This window comes from Bos indicus, chromosome 26 (assembly GCF_029378745.1).
Source record: "Bos indicus isolate NIAB-ARS_2022 breed Sahiwal x Tharparkar chromosome 26, NIAB-ARS_B.indTharparkar_mat_pri_1.0, whole genome shotgun sequence".
Classification (NCBI taxonomy): domain Eukaryota; kingdom Metazoa; phylum Chordata; class Mammalia; order Artiodactyla; family Bovidae; genus Bos; species Bos indicus.
In genome coordinates, this window is record NC_091785.1 from 23,066,277 (window position 1) to 23,086,463 (window position 20,187).

The 20,187-nt window shown below is 44.1% G+C and overlaps 1 protein-coding gene across 5 annotated transcripts in view; it reads left to right on the plus strand.

The window, feature by feature from the left end:
* Positions 1 to 20,187, plus strand: part of SUFU (SUFU negative regulator of hedgehog signaling) — a 105,786-nt gene that overhangs the window by 51,255 nt on the left and 34,344 nt on the right. For all 5 annotated transcript variants that reach the window (XR_002183788.2, XR_002183789.2, XM_070780739.1 and 2 more), the window contains exons 4-6: positions 17,374 to 17,516; positions 18,394 to 18,479; positions 18,733 to 18,805. Coding sequence is in view for 3 of the 5 variants with exons in the window: in XM_070780739.1 (XP_070636840.1) it covers positions 17,374 to 17,516; positions 18,394 to 18,479; positions 18,733 to 18,805 (302 nt within the window). In the remaining 2 variants the exon portion in view is untranslated. The remainder of the gene's footprint in view (positions 1 to 17,373; positions 17,517 to 18,393; positions 18,480 to 18,732; positions 18,806 to 20,187) is intronic.

Genomic DNA, 20,187 nt, shown 5'->3' on the forward strand with positions numbered 1-20,187 from the left:
TTCAGATATTTCAATATATATTAAGGAGTTATGTTTAAGAATATGTATGCTCATCATTCTATCTGTGCAATAAAAGATTTGGTGGTAATAAGGATAACACTCTTGAGGATAAGCAGTGGAACTGCCTCATGCAGAAGGCCAGGCAGTGGCCTCAGAGTTGTTACTCAGAATGGCAGGCAAATGTGTCAAAGCAAAGAAATTTCTTTTTCACATAGCCTAAAAAGTTGTTGAATATTCAGGGATATAGAATCAAATATATGGTAATGTTGTGACCAAAATAAAACTACAGCCGCTGCAATCTTAAAAAAAAAAAAAGAAATGTGGAGAAAAATATGTATAGTAAGTTATTTATATAAGAAAACATGTTTTTCTTTATATGTTTTAAGTGGAAGGATAAACTATTATTTTTTAAATGATGATCTATGAAAAAAGGAACAGAATGTAGAGGAAGCCAGATTTCTCTAAATAGACTTTGTTTTTAGGTTTTTGACTTTGGAGTGATGTAAATTTTATTTAATTACAAAGCAAACGAAAAAGCCTATAATATTACCAAAATACTCCTTATAAGATAGAATGTGATTGATCTATATTTCGCATTGTATAAATTTGGTAGTTTATAACCAGATGTATTTGATCCTCATTCAGTTCAGTTCAGTTGAGTCACTCAGTCATGTCCTTTTTGCGACCCCATGGACTGCAGCATGCCAGGCTTCCATGTCCATCACCAACTCCTGGAGCGTGCTCAAACTCGTGTCCATCAAGTTGGTGATGCCATCCAACCATCTTATCCTCTGTCGTCCCCTTTTCCTCCTGCCTTCAATCTTTCCCAGCATCAAGGTCTTTTCTAATGAGTCACTTCTTTGCATCAGGTGGCCCAAGTATTGGAGCTTCAGCTTCAACATCAGTTCTTCCAATGAATACTCAGGACTGATTTCCTTCAGGATTGACTGGTTTGATCTCCTTGCTGTTGGTCCTCATTATATTCTACAAAAGCATTGAGGAAATTTGAGTAAGAAAGTGTAATAATACAGTGAAGATTTCTAGATAAGAAGATTGTCTTGTTTGCTTTGTTTAAAGATTGTTAATGCATATCAGTAATGGAGAAAATGACATTACTACTTAATATTGAAAAATGAAAGGTGTCTGTCTTCTGAAAAAAATTATAAAACAAAAACCAAAATGAACATTTTTCCTGTGTTGGTTTTCTGTGCTATAAAACTGATTTTCACAAAGTTAATGACTTAAAACAACACATGTTTATTATTAGTTTCTTTGGGTTAGTGGTCTAGACCTAGCTTTGACAGGTCCTCGGCTTAGGGTCTCACAAGGCTGATATGGAAATGGCTGCAGGCTGCATCCTTATTTGGAGGCTATACTGGGGAGAGATTGCTTCCAAGTTCCCTCAGGTTGTTGGCAGAATTCCTTTCCTTATGGCTGTAGGATTCAATGCAGCTTGCTTCTTCAAAGCCAGCAGTGCAGTCTCTGGTGTGTGTGTGTGTGTGTATCTCAACAGTCCTTTTTTTTTTTTTTTTTAAGAGTTTTCACCTAATTCAGTCAAGTACACCAAAAATTATCTCCCCTATAATTAACTCAGAATCATTTGTTTGGGCCTCATATCCATTAGGATGGCTACTGTTAAAAAAAGAAAAAGAAAAAGAAAACACCAGAAAATAATGTGTTGACGAGGATGTGGAGAAACTGGAAACCTCATGCACCACTGGTATGAATGTAAAATGGTACAGCCACTGTGGAAAATAGCACAGAGGTTTCTCGAAACATTAAACATAGAATTACTGTATGGTTAAGTAATTCCACTTCCAGGTATATATCCAAAAGAATTGAAAAGCAGAGTCTCCAAGAGTTACTCATACACCCATGTTCATAGCAGCATTATTCACAAGAGCCAAAAAGGAGAAGCAACCCAGTGCCCATCCACAGAAGAATGGATGGATAAAATGTAGTGCATGCATACAGCCTTAAAAAGGAAGGCAATTGTGACGCTTTCTACAACATGAGTGAACCTTGAGGACATTATTCTAAGTGAACTAAGCCTGTCACAACAGGACAAATATTGGATGGTTCCATTTACATGTGGTACCTGGAGTAGCCAGCTTCACAGAGACAAAAAGTAGATTGGTGATTGCCAGGAGCAGGAGAGAGTGGAGAATTGGGAGTTGTTGTTTAATGGGTACGAAGTTTCAGTTTTGCAAGAAAAGAGTTTTGGAGATTGTTTGCACAACAAGGTGGATGTACATAATAATATTGAATTGTTCACTTAGATTGTTCAGATGGTAAATTTTATTTTATGTGTATTTTAGTACAAGAAAAGAATTTAAAAATCAAATGATTAGAGATCTTAATAATGTGTAAAATCCCTTCACTTTCATATTCTCTTGGAAACCAACAGGTTGCAGGTCTTGCCCACACTCAAAGGGAGAGAATACAGGATATGAACACCAGGTGGTGGGGAATCATGGGGACTTCCTTAAAGTTGACCTAAAAATTCAAAGCAAAATGTAGCAAACGAAATTCACAACATATCCAACTAGAGAAAAGCCTGCGCAGCAATGAAGACCAAGCACAGCCAAAAAAAAAAATCTTTTAAAAAAATCTGTGTTCATAGTAATACTTAAAAACGTAAATAAACAAGGTCCTGCTGTATAGCATAGAAGCTATATTCAACACCTCTGATCTTGAATATATCAGTGTCAATATATTTATGTATGTATATATATAATCTATATTCGATATATATACATATATGTATAACTGAATCAGCTTGCTGTACAGCAGAAATTAACATAACATTGTAAATCAACCAACTTCGGTAAAATAAATTTTTAAGAAAAGGCAATCAAACCAGAAGAACCTCATTTGATCATCTTTTTAGAAGATACGACCATTTATCATTCTGAAAACTAGCAAATAAAGGAAAAGAGCCACACATTTGATCTGCCTTTCCTGTAAAAATTACCTCAAGATAACTTTAGAGATGATTTCCAGCTAAAAAAGCTATAAAGAATGATAGAATCGTGTTTGCAACCTTCCAATGAAATACTAGATCTAGCTAGCGTCATCACTGTCTTCTAACATCACAGTCTAGCTCTAAGCTTTGGTGTTTACAAGAAACATCAAGGGACAGAGCAGCATGCTGAATAACACCATGGGGATGCAAACAGCAAAATTCTGACTGGGAAATTCTACTGGACAAAAAACCTGTTTCCTTCAACAAGGAGAAAAAAAAAAAAAACAAACTTTGAGATTAGAAGGCTTAAAAAGTAAACCATCTAATGGGTTAGATTCCTGGGTTGGGAAGAGGAGGAGGGCATGGCAACTGGAGGAGGGCATGGCAACCCACTCCAGTATTCTTGCCTGGAGAATCCTCATGGACAGAGAGGAACCTGGTGGGCTACAGTCCATAGGGTCACAAAGAGTCAGACACGACTGAGTGAGTAAGCACAGCACAGCACGTCTAAATACACTGTATGGTCCTTGTTTGAATAGTAATTTGATCAAACCAACTGTCAAAGACATTTATGGAAGATCAATTTGAACAATAACTTTGATATGTGATAATCAGAAACTACTGTCAAATTTTTTAGGTTTGATGCCTGTAATTGTGGTTATGCTTTTAAAAGTGTCCTTACCATTTAGAGATCAAAACTAAGATATTCATGGGTGAATTGATATAATATCTGAGATTTACTTCAAAGTAATCATATGAGGTTAGGGTGGAGGCTGGGGGGAGTGGTTATAGATGATTTAGAACTGCCCATGAGAGTTGATAATTAGTATAGCTAAGTGATATTTGGGAATTTATTGTATTATTTTCTCTACTTTGGTTGAAAATTCACCTTGACAAGTTGTTTGGTTTGTTTCTAAGCCTAAGTTTCAGACCAGGAGTCGCAAAAAAACATATGAAATATTTTAATGTAATTTGGAGAGATTTGAAGTACAAAGCTGTACGATGGGCTGGCCAAGTCTTAGCAGATTTAGTAAGAAAGAACTCCTTGAAAATTACGTTCTCTAATACTCAGGTCACCGCTGTACCGAAATGCTTTCCTTTCTCCTGTTTCAGTGTGGTTGGTGGTTGGGAGAAGGGTTGAAGTTCACTCGTTTTGGTTTGATTGATTCACCAGTTTCCCCTGCCGCCTGACTGCATCTGGTGACTCACTCAGGAATGACTTCTTCCTGAGAGTACTAGGGTGAATGAAGCCTGAGCTCCACCCCAGGCCTGCCATTGAATGGTTCCACCTTGCTTACATCTGAACTCATAGCTGGGATGAGGGCAGACATGTTTTCTTAAATGAGGATGGCACTTGAGAGAAGACTTGCTTTTCTCACCTATGTAACTTCTTACCTGGTTCCAGAAGGTTTCTCTCTTCATATTCATTGGAAACCAAACACTTTATGTACATAAAGCCTGGGCAGAACCAGGTTCTTCCCCTGAAAGGAACTGGAGCCACATCCTGTCTTCACCATCCTCTTTGCTGAAGGAAAAACAGAGATGGTTGTTTTATCTGCACCTTCCTAGCCTGTGCGTGCCAACGGTACACCTCTCTCCACTCCCAAAGCAAGTGCAAAATGACAACAAAGCAAAAAAGTACCTTAGAGTGTCCCTCCAGGCTTCCAGACTTCTGCAAAGGAGCAAAATGCCCTTCCTCTGGAATTCAGGCAGAATGAGGTCTGTGCTAAAGTTCTTTGACTCAGAGATACGAATGCAGCTTTGTTCCATAGTGAGAGTGCTTCTCCTCTGTTTATCCTAACAAATGTGAATAGCAGGTATGTGTGGTCGTCTTCACCTGGGCTTGTCAGATGGCTGGTCTATAGCTGTGTATACAGATCTTAGATTTTAGACCTTTTTTCTTTTTTTTTGAAGAGAACAGCTGACTTTATTCTTAAAATGATCAAATAGCAAATGTTGATTGTCAAAGTATCATGAACAAAATCACTTAACAGGTCTTGCCCTTGTCCCCAGAGATCTTGTATCTCAAAGAGCATAAAAACAGCCTATTAATAGAAATTTAAAATAATATCCTAAGATTTTAGACTTCTTAAGAGCAATGTTAACCCTGAGCTGTAAAGCAGTAAGAATGCTAGAAGTGCGGGTAAGAACCAGTGTACAGAAATAGGACCAAGAACAAAAGTTGCAAGGGAGAGAAAGGGGATTGTTTTTATGTAACTGACCATAACCACCAAGAGGAGAAAAATAAAGTAACAGGAAAAGTTTGAAATCTGTGGCAACAGGACCAGCATCATCAGTCTGGTTAATTTAGAAGGTGGAGCATTTGTTTAAGAAATTAAAAGCTTAGATGGTGAAAGTTCCACTGGTGACATGTTAGATGTGAGCCAAGGGTGGCCCCCTAGCTTCCTGGCTGGGCCAGATCTGTGTCACTGCACACAGAGTTCCTGAGGCATGTCTGAGGTATCAAGGAGGAGTTCTTTCTGATTTTTTTTTTTTAAGTGTATTAATAATATGTAAGTACATTTTTTGAGGCTAAAAATTCAGATTCTACAGATAAAGCCCTCCTTAACCACACAACCCAATCTCAGGCCCCTCCCTAAAAAAAGTCATTTATCTGTATGACCATCTAGACACTTTTTTTTTTCTGTGTATTCACCTTCTTCTAGGTACCTAAAGAAATGAGATGGGTTTACTTTTTTTTTTCCTTCTTTAATGTAAGTGAAATGATACTGTTCTTCACAGATAGATTTTTCAATTAACAGTATGTCTTGCAGATCTTTCCATGTCAATTATGAAGTTTATCTATTTTTTTCCTTTTTACTGTTGCCTATGATTTGGTAGCATGTTTAGGCCATCATTTAACCATTTTCTTAGTGATGCACATTCAGGCTGTTTCACTTTTTCCATGATCACAAACAATGCACCAATGCTGCAACCATCCTTGTTCACTCCTCCTTGGGCACATGTTCTGCTGTAGGGTAGATGCTAAGAAGTAGAATGATTGAGTCAAAGGGAATGTATCTTTATTAATAGTTTCTGCCATGTGGCCCTCTACAGTGACTATGCTAGTTTACATATTTGTTGTTTAGTTGCTAAGTTGTGTCCGACTCTTTTGTGACCCCATGGACTATAGCCCGCCAGTCTCCTTTGTCCATCGGATTTCCCCGACAGGAATACTGGAGTGGGTTGCCACTTCCTTCTCTAGAGGACTTTTCCGACCCAGGGATTGAACCTGCGTCTCCAGCATTGGCAGGAGGATTCTTTACCACTGAGCCACCATGGAAGCATTAGCAACTAAATGGATTTTCCTGTGGATTTAAATACTAGTCTCTTTAGGAAAGAGGCAGAAGGAGTAGAAGCATGCAGTTGATTTTAAAACTTTAAAACATCTCTTGGCATGTAGGGGTTGCAAGTTTAAAATCTTTTTTGTTATTTTGGCTTTTGGAACAAAGGAGCTTGGAATCTGCTCTGCGTGTAGGTGGTGAGTCCTCTGCCAGTTCAGAAGAGTGAGAGGAGCACGGACAGGTTTTGCCCAGTTACTAGCCTCTGGGCAGAAGACTCCGCCTTTACATTCTGACAGATGTCTAAACACATGGAGCTGCTTTAAGAGAGAAGTGAAAGCATCTGCCAGTTTAGGACTCAGGGCTTTCTGGAAGGCCCCGAATTCCTTACAGGAGGGTATGGCCATGGTGGGTGGAGGAACAGGATTTGACTAGTGACAGCTGCTACCTGTGGCAGATAGATCCCTACGAGCTCCCACTGCAGTCAAGGGCCTCGCCATCCACACGGGGAGAATGAGGGTGTCGCACTGGGACCCTGTGTGTGTGGACATGGAGTGTCCGGGATCTGCCGTCGGCCTCTGGGGTTATTCCCACTACCAGATAGAGAGCCTGTCCTGAGACTCACTTTTGGGGGAGGACCCTGGGGGCCACTGGCAGCCTACCAGCCCCCTCCTGCACTGATTTTGCTGAGTTTCTCTGTTATGAAAGGGGTCTCCCTTCCCCTGCATCGTTTGCCTTTGTATCTGTGTCTTTGAGGAAGAGGGAGGAAGGTGGAGAGCCAGAGGTTGTTGAGAAAATACATAGGGAAACAATTTTGAATCTCCTTGGACTGGCTTTCCAATCCTTGGCAATTCCTTTGATTCTGGACGAAACCTAGAAGAAATATCCTTTGCTTTCCCCTTCAGTTTTGTAAGAACAAGCACGTCTCCTCTTGCTCTTCCTGACTTAATCAAGTGGTATGGCACGCCCACTTCCCCAGCAGTGTCTTGCAGCCACATTGAGCCAGATTAATGTCACACAGAACTAGTTGAAGGACTCTCTCTAACCAAACACTCAGATTCACTTTTCCAGTCTAGAGAAACTGCCTTCAGGAGTTCTAAAAGGTGGGAGAGGGGTTGAATTCTTGCTTCCACCCCTTGACCAGGTTGGAAAAGCTTGACACCATCCACCCAGCTATGAAGAACTTTGCCTGCTGGCCACGAAAGCCCGTTAACACACGTACAGGCAATCTGTCTCTCTCCCGCCTCCACACACTGTTTGTTTGTTTTGTGGTTATTTCCTTCTTTCTTAAAGAAAGAATCCTGTCTCGGCCTTTCTTTGGAGGAGTGTGATTTGAAGCGCTGCAGCGGGGCGATTGTGCAATCCGGCTCCTGGAATCTCCTTCCTACAGTCTGCTGTGCATGTGTGCGCAGAAGGGCAGGGGTGCCAGATTCTGTTGTTCCATACCAATCGAAGCTTCTAAACTCCCGTGTCCCCCTCATACTGTCTGCTTACAGTACTCAAGTGTTAAAGGGGAATTTCCCAGGACACAGTCAGTTTTTTGCTCCTATGTGATACACATACATATTGTTCTCAGCTGCCATCCAGACTCCCTAGGGTAGGCTAGGTCTCACCAGTGCTGCAGGGCTCCGAACTGCACTCAGCTCTGGCTTGGAGCTGGGGAGTCTGGGCAGGCGGGCAGAGAAGTGTCCACTCATGACTTTATTTGGCTCCCTGGAGGAAGGAGAGTTGCCGTTGCCAGGAAAAGGTGAGCGCTGATCTTTCCCAGCAAGAAGGTCTGTTCCCTTCCTTCGGCGGGTGCTTTCACATGGATGTAGGGGAGGACTGCAGGAGGCTCTGGGTCTGAGGGTGCTAGGACAGTGAGGGCAGTGCCCTCTGCTTGATGCCTGGGGTGCCCCCTCCCCAGAATGAGCACAACATCTCATAGGTGTGTTAAGGGCTCCAGAAATGTAATCTGTGGCAGTGATACCAAGCTGTCCTACATGCTGTGACCTCAGAAAATGTTGGAGGCTCCTAATTTCTAGAAATCTACCATGACACAAATAGATGAGGCAATATACAACCCCACTTCTTTCCCTACAGCTTGGCTTAGAACAAGCAAGGAGAAAGCACCAGGGCTTAGAAATTAGGACAGGATTACATGGAGATCCAGCGGGGCAGTGGGCAGACTAAGTGGCTTCAGTTAGGAGTATCTGGGCTGGGCAGAGGCCAACAGGGCTGACTTTGAACTTCACCCCCTCCACCACCTCGGCTAGGCCTGGGTCATTCAGTAAAACCTCCAGGCTGTCTCCTCCTCCTGCTGGGGCATCTGGAGGCTGCTCGTGCCTGTGCAGACTTGTGTTTCTGCCCATTTAATGTATTGCAGTTCATGGGCCTTCAGTTGACTTGAAGGGGCTCTCTTCCAACCACAGAGGAGGCCTTCTCTGGGCCCAGCTCCAGCAGCCCACAGTGGGCCTTCTCAGGAAGGAGAGAGGGTGAGGCCATTGCCAGATTCTCCCCACCTGGAATGTTGGTTTGATCCTGGGACTTTCTGAGACAGGGGAGGCCACCTGACCTTCCCGCTCAGCCATCTGTGTCGGAACATCTGGCATTTCAGGGAAGAACTGCTTAGCTGTCCTAGGAACCAGCTCTATGTCTTCATTTGGGAAGCATGGAAGGCTTCATCGTGAAAGTGATTTGTGAGTACCAAGAAGATGAGAGGGATGGAAAGATGATGATGGCAACCCCATTGTTCAGAGCTTGACCCTAAAGTTGACAGACTCCAGTCTACCAGCCTGCTTTGGGCTGCCTTTTGTTTTCCTCCACTCCCTGAAACACCTCTTGCAGACCTGCCACCCCTTTGACACCTGCCCCAGTTCAGCTGGGTTTCCTGCCTTTGCTCTTCATGTCTGGAGCGCAGGTAACCATCCGCAAGCATGAGTACTTCTGGCATCCGCCATGAGAAACCCTGTCTTTGAGGCTCCAGGAGACAACATTAACCCGTTCTCCTCAGACCAAGCTTATGGAGTCTGACCACTGAGATGGGGGGTGGGGGAGGCGGGGGGCTCCTCCTATACTTCTACACAGAATGGAAACAGATCCCACTCTTAAGAACTCTTGAAGAACGCATTTGTTTCTTAGTGTTTCAAAGGCAGCTCTCATTATTTTGCAAACAATAGCTGTTTTCTTCTGCAATCCATTTCCCTAGATTTTGCTAACTTCTTCTATGTAGCACAGTCCAACTTCAAACCACCATGACTAAAGCTGGATGTTCGCGAGGTAGGGTAGGGTGACAGCCAATTCAAGGGGTCAGTTAGAATCTGCACAGCCATACGCACCGCCCCCCCGCCCCAACCTCTTAAGAGTTCTTGCCAGGGAGTTGTTTGTTACTGGGGAGAGACATCCAGTGATGAAAGCTTTCTTTAAATTGAGCAAGGGGCAGAACTGAAGCGAGTATGTTTTGGATCCTATGCCACCCTGAAGTGGTGTAAATTTTCCAAACAGGCTGCAGCAGCGGAATGGTACTGCAACATGGTACTGGGAGGCGGAGAGGAAGAGGGAGGGAATGTGAAGTGGCCTCCAGGCCTCACCTGGAATTGCCCACCTTCACACCTCCTGGCAGCCCCTCTGCTGTGCAGTTTGGGTGGGGTTCCCAGGGATGTCTGGGTAAGAACACTTGAGGGGACCAAAGAAAGGAAGGGAGAGGGAGCGAGCTCCTCTAACCACTGGGCTGAACAGCTGGGCCTCCAACCGAGGCAGTATTAGCATTTCAAAACCCCTCTGATGGGGCTGAGGCCTTCCCGGGGTGGGCGCTGGGCCTGAGAGCAGAGGCCGTGCTGGCTCCGCACAGAATGGGGCTGAGCATCCGGGGCATAAAGACCAGGCCGGACTCAAGAATGAGCCCATTGTGGCTTTGTCCCAGGCTTGAAAACTGTGACCAAGGCTCTTTCATTGTTAAGAAAGACCGTTTCTTGGCCAGAGCAGAGCTCAAAAGTCTGGTTCACCCAGCAGGCAGGTCTGGGAGGTTGTTAACTACGTGCTCTCTAAACCTTTCTGTGGGTAGTTAAGACCGTCTCACTCCGGATCACGCAGGTTGGTGTGTTGGTTCTGGAACAGCAACCCGGGTCTGTCTCCCAGCTGACTAAAGTCAACCCCTTCCCAAACTGTCTGTACAGAGTTGCTTTTCGTTATTCGTATTTCATTTAAACAGTGTAGCTTTGTAAAGCATGTATTTTTAAATTGATGTTAATTCTGGTTAATAAAGGTCGTAATTCCAAACCTCTGTAGCCTCTTCCCTGTTTCCAGCCAAAGTCTGCTTAGAGGTGGGGCGCTGGAGGGAACTGGCCACTCTTCCTTAATCCAGGAGCAATGGTGCCACCTACTGGCAGTTGCTGTTAGCTACAGGTTCTGTGGCCTGTCGTGCTTTTTGGTAAAGGGACTTTGACCGAGATGGAAGTAGCAGTATTCCAGTACAGGAGTAATAACATGCTCCAGTGGAACACGCACTGAGTAGGCACACTATTTCCTACTTACAGATGTGGAAGGGCTTAGAGACTGTGATTGGGCAAGTTGCCCAGGGTCACAGAGGCAAATAGGCTTCCCTGGTGGCACTTAGTGGTAAAGAACATGCCCGCCAATGCAGGTTAGATGTAAGAGACACAGGTTTGATCCCTGGGTAGGGAAGACCCCCCTGGAGAAGAGAATAGCTACCCACTCCAGTATTCTTGCCTGGAGAATGCCATGGACAGTGGAGCCTGGTGGGCTACAGTCCATAGGGTCACACAGAGTTGGACACAACTAAAGTGACTTAGCACGAACATGCACGCAGCAGAGGCAAATAGGACAGAGCCTTCCCACCTGCAAAATTAGCCAGTTGGCCAGGGTTTGCCAAAGCCAGCAAGAGATTTTAAATGGTAACTGGACAAAGCACTCAATACTGTGACGAGTGAGGACTGTCTTCCCTCTTCAGTTCTGATTCAGTCCTGCTGAGTTTGTCAGTTTGATATGACTCTTTAAACCTTTAACAGTCTTTGACCCTTGTTTATTTCAGTTTTTAACAATGTTAGATAGGCAGCAGTATCAGTTATAAATTATTTTTTTTCATTAAATTATTTTGAAGTTATCAAAATTATCTTCCACTTTATGACAAGCAAAATTGGTTTTTTATTTTCCTTATGTAGTATAGTGATATGACATTTCCTTTAAAGTAAGTTTGTTAGATTTTAAAAAGTGAGTCAATTTTAGGGGGGAAATACAGGTAGGCAATGGGATGGGTGTACACAGATAAGTTGAAAACCCTGATGGATGTTACGGGTGACTCAGAAGTGTGGGCGATGTTGCACTGTGCCCATCCTCACTGGCTAGCTCTACAACCTTGGGCAATCTTGAGGATCCTTTCCTTGTTTGTAGAAAATGAAAATGGAGTAGGTGATTGCATAGGTGGACTATAAAATGCTCTGAAGTCTGGGGACTATGACTCAGGTTTCTCCCGGGTCAGGCTGCTTTACCTGTGAAGGTAGTAACAGTCCAGGGCCTTGTTTCTTCCACTTTTCTTCTCCCACAAGATTCTTCCCTTTTACCTGCTGCATTTTCTTTCTTCTTCTTAAAAATCACCTTTACAGAGATATAATTCACATATTTTATAGTTCACAGCTGTGAGACCATTACCCCAAAAAGCAGCCCCAGACCAGTCACTTCCCATTCCCCCTTACCCAATCCAGCCCTGCTGCTGCTGCTGCTGCTGCTAAGTCGCTTCAGTTGTGTCGGACTCTGTGCGACCCCATAGATGGCAGCCCACCAGGCTCCCCCATCCCTGCGATTCTCCAGGCAAGAATGCTAGAGTGGGTTGCCATTTCCTTCTCCAATTCATGAAAGTGAAAAGTGAAAGTGAAGTCACCCAGCCCTAGGCAACCACTAATCTGTCTATCTCTGTAGATTTGCCTACTCAGGACATTATGTATAAATGGAATCACACATGGCCTTTCGTGACTGGCTTCCCACTTAGCATCATGTTTTTGCTATGTTGTTCATGTTGTGGCATGTATCAATACATCAGTATTTTGTATTGCCAAATAATATTCCATTGTGTGGATATACCACATTTTATTTATTAATTCATTAGTTGATGGACACTTGGGTTGTTTCCACCTTTGGGCTATTATGAATAATGCTGCTGTGAACACTGAAGTACAAGTCCTTGTGTGGACATGTTTTCATTTCTCTGGGGTATGTACCTACAAGTGGCATTGTTGGGTCATATGGTAATCCCATGTTTATTATTTCATGGAATCACCAAACTTTTCCAAAGCAGTTCCACCATTTTACATGGGCTTCCTGGCAACTGAGCTGATAAAGAATTTGCCTGCAATACAGGAGACAAATACAGGTTGAATACAAATAGAATACAGGTTCAATTTCTGGGTCAGGAAATTACCCTGGAGAAGGGATAGGCTACCCACTCCAGTTTTCTTGGGCTTCCCTGGTGTCTCAGGTGGTAAAGAATCTGCCTGCAATGCAGGAGACCTGGGTTCAATCCCTGGGATGGGAAGATCCCCTGGAGGAGGGCATGGCAGCCCACTCCAGTATTCTTGCCTGGAGAATCCCCATGGACAGAGGAGCCTGGCTGGCTACAATCCTTGGGGGTCAGAAAGAGTCGGACACGACCAAGTGACTAAACACAGCACAGCACCACTAATGCAGAGGGGATCCAATTTTTCCAAATCCTCACCAATACTTGTTATTTTCTGAGGTTTTTGTTTGCTTTATTTTTTTATTTTTATAATGGCCATCCTAATGTACATATGAGGGCTTCCCCCATAGCTCAGTCGGTAAAGAATCTACCTGCGATGCAGGAGACCCAGGAAGATCCCCTGGAGAAGGAAAGAACAACCCACTCCAGTATCCTTGCCTGGAAAATCCCATGGAGAGAGGAACCTGGCAGGCTACAGTCCATGGGGTCACGAGAGTTGGATACGACTTAGCGGCTAAATCAATCAATGTGTGTAAAGTGATTATTTCCTTGTGGTTTTCATTTGCGTTTCTTTTCACTTTCTTGAATCACAACAGGTTTTAATTTTAATGAAGTCCAATTTATCTTCTCTTTGTTTGTGTGTGCTTTTGGTATCTATCTAAGAACATTGCCTAATTCAAGGACAGAAGATTTACTCTTATGTTTCTTCTAAGAGTTTTGTAGTTCTATTATAGTTAGGTTTATGATCCATTTTGAATTAAGTTTTATTTATGGTTTAGAGAAGGAATCCAGCTTGATTCTCTTGGATGTAGATATTCAGTTGTTCCATCACTATCTGCAGAAAAGAGTATTCTTTCCTGTATTGAATTGTCTTGACTATCTTGTCAGAAATTAATTGACCATAAATTTGAGGGTTTGTTTCTGGACTCTATAAATTGTGTTACCTTGATCAAATGGTGTTCTTGTGCCAGTACCACACTGTCTTGATGACTATAGCTTTGTAGCAAGTTTTGAAAACAGAAAGATTAAATCGTCCATCTTTTTCAAGATTGTTTTGGTTATTCTGTGTCCCTTGCATTTTCAAATGAATTTTAAGATCAGGTTGTGAATTTCTGCAAAAGATGGAGGGGGGGGGCATTTGGCATTTTAACAGGGACTGTATTAAATCTGTAGATCACTTTGGGGAATATTGCCATCTTAACAACATTAAGTCTCCTGGTTTATGAGCAATTTCCATCTATGTAGGTCTTCTCTATTTTCTTGCAGCAGTCCTTTTATAGTTTCCAGAGTACAAATTTTACATTTCTTTTGTTAAATTTATTCCCAAGTATTGTATTCTTTTTGATTCTGTTGTGAATGGAATTATTTTATCAATTTCATTTTCAAGTTGCTCTTCTTAGTGTATAGAAATATGCACTAGCTGTTTATTATTCTTATATCCTGAAATCTTGCTGAACTTGTGTTTTTCTGATAGTTTTTTAGTAGATTCCTTAGGATTTCAATTATAAGATCATGTCATCTATAGATAGAGGTAGTTTTATTTCCTTGTCAGTCTATCCAATTTTTTATTTGTTTTTCTTACCTTATTGCCTTGGTTAGAACCTCTAATACCATAGGGTTTTTTGTTTGTTTGTTTGTTTTGTTTTTTAGAACCTAGGGAATGATTCCCTCTTGGTCCTTCTTTTCTATTTTATTGTATTCTCTTTAAGTGTTACTGATGTATTTGTTTGCTTTTGGCCGCACTGGGTCTTCACCGCTGTGCACGGGCTTTCTCTAGTTGTGGTGAGCAGGGGCTGCCTCTAGGTGCAGTGTGCAGGCTTCTCCTTGTGGTGGCTCCTCTCGTCGTGGAGCACAGGCTCTAGACACACAGGCTTCAGTAGTTGTGGCTCAAGGGCTCCCCACAACATGTGGAATCTTTTCAAAGCATGGATCAAACCCACGTCCCCTGCATTGTCAGGGGTATTCTTAACCGCAGGACTACCAGGGAAGTTCAGAACCCCTAATACCATGTTGAATAAAAGTGGTGAGAGCCCGTATCTCTGTTTTGTTGTTGATCTTAGAGGGAAATAATTCAGTGTTTCATCATCAGGTATGATGTTAGCTGTAGATTTTTTGTAGGTGCCCTTTAACAGATTGAGGAAGTTCTCATCTATTCCTAGTTTGAGTGTATTTGTCATTAAAAAAAAAAAAGTATTGCATTTTGATAAATGCTTTTTCTGTGTCTATGGAGAGAATCCTGTGATTTTCCAAAAAATCTGTATTCTGTTGATGTAGTATTTACATTACATTGATTGTCTTATGTTAAACTAACTTTGTATTTCTGGGATAAATCTCACGTGGTCATTGTGTCATTTTATATGTTGTTGTATTCATTTTGCTGATATTTTTGTTGATGATTTTTGTGTCCGTGCATAAGGGATATTGGTCCGTGGCTTTCTTTTCTTGTAATGCCTTTGGTTTTGGTATCAGGGCTTTATAGAATGAATTGGGAAGTGTTACCTTTTTCTTTGTTTGATTTTTGGAAAAGTTTATGAAAAATTGGTATTAATTCTTCTCTAACTGTTGGTAGAATTTACATTGAAGTCATCGGGCCTAGACCTTTTATTGTGGGGGGAAGCTTTTAATTACTAATCCAGTCTTTTTACCTGTCGTATTGCTTCTTTCTTGCAGATCACGTATGCTGCTTGTAGACACATACTTCTGTAAAGGGGAGAAAATCTGGGAGGAGCAGGCTGAGCAGGAATTGGGAAATTGGGGGGTTTGTAGTTGACTCTCCCTGTGCCTTACTTTAAATGTTGACTGAAAAGTGATGAGATCTTGACAATTGCAGATTCCCAGATCATAAGCAATAGACCACAATGAACCACTATACATTAGTTCTACTACTAACTGTAGTTGGTATGAACTACGACAGTTATATAAAATATGAGGTAGTTGACTATTTCAGAATGAAAAATACAAACTTACTTCATGATTATTTTAAAAAATAAGAATAAGAAATGAAGTAGTTATTGTACATAAAACTATAGTAACCAAAACTGTATGGTATTAACATTAAAAACAGACACATAAATCAGTGGAACAGGGTAAAGAACCCAGGAATAAAGCCACACATGTGGTCAATTAATTTACAAAGTCAGAAAAAGAAAGATAAGTATCATATGATATCATTGACATGTGGAATCTAAAAAAATAAATAAACAAAAGAAAAAATGAAAACCAAGCTCATAGATACACATAACAGACAGATAGTTGCCAGAGGAGAGAGGAGGTTGCTGGGGGGGTGGGGGGGCGGGTAGGTGAAATTGGGTAAAGGGAGTTAAAAGGTACAACTTCCAGTTACAAGATAAATTCTATGGAGGTATATACAGCAGAGTGGCTATGGTCAACAATACTGTGTTATATACGTGAAGGTTCCGAAGAGAGTAGATCCTAAAAGTTCTCATCACAAGAAAAAAAAAATATCTTGTGTGGTGATTGGCTTGTTGTGATAATAATTTAACAATATATACATATAGCAAATCATTATGTTGTGTACCTTAAGCCAATATAATACAATATTATATTTATAAATAATAATTTATAATTGAGGGGAAACTATGAGGTAACTTTCTGTGTGTTGATATGAATGATCTCCAGGATACATAATTTTGAATGAAATGTGCAAAACAATGTGAAGCGGGAAGAAATGGAAAAGGACCTGTAGATGCCTTCAGTCTGGTAAATGCAGACCTGTGGAAGGATACCCAAGGTGAAAGGCAGGGGAACAGGAAACTTCATAGCATCTGGGTATTTTCCCCTTGTGGCTCTGCTCCCTCACGCATCTTTCTTTGAAGCAGTGGGCCCGTGTGAAGGGCAACAGGGAGACTGTCAGGTGGCCGTATTTGCACGTTTCTCTTAGGCAGCCTGGGCCCAAAGCCTGTGTCCTCCAGGGCAGCACCTGCCCCTCCGGGCTGCATGTCTCTGCCGAGGTGTGTGAGGCATGGTCATATCTCCGTCTGCTGAGGAGCTGTTCCCTGAATCTCTCTGCCTATGGGAAACTCGCCCTCCGAGGTTGGGGATTCCTATTTGAACAGTTTCAGCTGCACAGACAGAGAAGGCAATGGCACCCCACTCCAGCACTCTTGCCTGGGAAATCCCATGGACGGAGGAGCCTGGTGAGCTTCCGTCTGTGGGGTCGCACAGTTGGACACGACGGATGCGACTTAGCAGCAGCAGCAACAGCAGCTGCACAGAAATCCTAGTATGTTTTTCCAAGGTGAAGGGCTTTCACAGCCCTCCAGCCTTCCTGTGGACTTCTGGCTGAATTCTTTCATTCTTCTGTACTTCATTCTTTCTTGGCAGACCTGATTGTGGCTGCCCCTTCCCACTGAACTCCCCCAGTGAAGGTGCTGGGGAAGTGAAGATTCCAGAAGTTGTTGGGCCCCCCAAGCGAGCAGCCCCACTGGCAGCCTGTCATTTTCCATTGAAGGCTGGCAGGATTGGCAAGCAGGAATGCATTTGATTTGGGGGAAATAGCCATATTCTTTGCTCTCATCTGAGTGAATGCTTCCCCTCCTTCACTGGGGCCACCTTGGAAGGCTATGGAGCCTCCCAGCCCAGGCTTCTCAGGCCCCAGCTTGGGCTTCAAGGCTGCCTGCCAGGCCTCAAACGCTGAGGACCCTCACGTCTCTCCACAGAGAACACCTTCTGCAGTGGCGACCACGTGTCTTGGCACAGTCCTTTGGACAACAGTGAGTCAAGAATTCAGCACATGCTGCTGACAGAGGACCCGCAGATGCAGCCTGTGCAGACACCCTTTGGGGTGGTCACCTTCCTCCAGGTGAGGCCCGGGTTGGACATGGGCTCCAGCCTTCCCTGGCAGGATGGGAGGGCGGGTGGTCTTCTCCCTCTTTCTAGTCCCTCTGATGGTCTGTCAGGTGGATTCGGGTGGTCTGCTTCAATCTGCTGAGATGGGCTGAGGGGGCAGGGGCGGGGCCATTTGGGTAGGAGAGGGTGGCCATAGCTGAGTGGATAGCAGGGGAGGGTATTTCTGTGAACTTATAAGACCTGGACAGCCACAGGCCCAGGACCCCTCTGGCGGGCAGCTTGGGGCTGGACTGGACCTTACCCAGAGGAGCGTGCATCTCCCCCAGCTGTAACCAGGCTGCTTGTGGTCATGGTGGGTCTCTGTGAAGGTCTAGTTTTTTCTTCTGAGATTTACTCAAAAGTTCAGCCCCTGATAAGGAAGGGAGCTTTTCTTCGAGCTGCTGGCAGCCTCTGGTTGTCTTTCCGAGCTAGAAGGGTCTCAGAATCTCCTCTGTTTACAATTCTTGTGATCTCGCCTGGGTAGGAACATCTCCTTGGACCTCCCCTGTTTCCAGAGACGTGGGCTGGGGACCCATCCTAAGTCTGCAGGGCCCTGATTTTCTCTTCTGCCATCTGGGGCATGGCTTTGTGTCACCCAGACACCTGAGCCATCGCAGCAGGGCAAGGGTCAGACCTTGGTGCCCCACCTGTGGACCCATCTGTCTCCTAGTCAGGCCGCTGTTCCTTTCTAAAGGAACCATCTTATTTTGGACACATCAACCCCAGAGCACAGATCCTGCCTGTGGTCCCCCAGGTTTGAGGACACTGAGAGAGCCTGTGTGGCTGACCTTCTGGATGGGTGGGAGGAATGGCCATTAACGCACAATGGCATCTTTGTCCTTGGGTCTCAGATCGTCGGTGTCTGCACTGAGGAGCTCCACGCAGCCCAGCAGTGGAATGGGCAGGGCATCCTGGAGCTGCTGCGGACAGTACCCGTGTGAGTGCACCCCTGCGCCAGGAGGTGGGGGCAGGCTCCCCAGGTCAGGGATTGGGAGCCCCTCCTTCCCCCTTACATTACTGCTCAGACTCTGGGTTTTCACACTGGGCCTCCCTGATCACTACCCCTGGCTGTCCCTTGGCCACTAGTACCCTGTGTTCTGGGCCTGGGGCAGTGAGCAGGGAAGGCTGTAGACCCAGCCCGTCAGCCCCAACCCTTCAGTTACCATCCTGTCCCCTTTCCTTGTCCACAGCGCTGGCGGTCCCTGGCTGATAACTGACATGCGGAGGGGAGAGACCATATTTGAGATCGACCCGCACTTGCAAGTATGTCTTGAGTGAGGAAAACGTTTCTAGCACACTGTGCCTAGGCCTCTGCCACATAACCCTGGCTTTCCTGCTGGGAAAACAGAGGAGCTGTATTTGTGAGTGAGTAGAAATATGGCATGATATGTAACTTGTTCTCTGAATTCTGCAGAGTACATAATGGAGCAGAGATTTCAGTCCAGGAAAAATTGTCTAAACACATTTTCCTGAATTTTAAAAGGATTGATTTTATTGAATGCAAATTATACATCAATAAACCTGACCAAAAAATTGGATCACCAGCAAGAAAGAAAATCAGTATAATGGGTATTGCTTGTCTGGGATTCATCCTGCCATGTTCCCCTTCTTAGAAGAACACGGGCTTCCTTTCAGAAAACCTCCCTACTGCCACTGCCGCACCATGACAGACAGTGGAACAGGTGACAGTGACCCCACAGCCCAGCTGCGGGGATGAGGGCTGATTGGTCTAAAGATCCTACCCTCTTTCAGATCATTTTCATCTTGGGCAGTCAGACACCGAGCTCCTCCCGTGGGTAGGTTGGTATCCCTTGATCTATAAAAGAAAGTCTTTGTACACACAGGTCGGCCGTTCCCGCTTGCTGTGTGGCCCACCTGTACAGTGGTGTCAGTGTCATCTCTGGGATTTTTAGAAGCAGCACTCTGTTTGTATGCAGGTGAATTTTGAAAGCCGGGTAGAGCATAACTTTGTTTCTTATGGGCTTCTCATGAAACAGGAACCGCAGACAGCCAGTAATGTGCCTGGCACGTGCCTGCCTCCTTCTCTTTTGCCCTTGCCCTTTGCAAGTCATTGCCATCTCTGAACATTTTATGCCTCTGTAGAAATCTCACAGGCCACAGGCAGCCTGTGTTAGTGCCAAGAGTTGGTGTTCTTTAGGAAGGCTGGGAGGGGGTAGGGAGAGGTAGCAGGCAGACAGGCAGCCTGCGGTCCCTGGGCTCATTACTGCAGACCTGGGAGTTCTCGGGCAGAAGCCTACTCATTCACAGATGATGCTCCTCTATTTACTTATTTACCTTTTCGATCACTGCCAGGATCCTCTGTTATCTCTCCTTTAACTTGGTTTCCTAGTAGCTTCTGCTTATGCAAGAACTGGAACCACATGGCTGTGTTTCCCTAAGCCCTTGTTCTGCAGCCACACTGGGATCCAGCACAGGGCATCATGGGCTGTTGCTTTGGCCCCTGTCCTAAGTGCCAAGTGCTAAGAAAGCACCCAGTCTTTAAGCTACTAGGGTAAGCAGCCTGTCCTTGCTCTACATACCGAGAACAGTTCTCCTTTCTAGTCTTCAGGCATCCCTAAGGCCAGCCAGCAGGACCCAGAGCACTAGTGTTCTTTAAAAGCAAGCAAAGCACCTCGGTGTGCGCC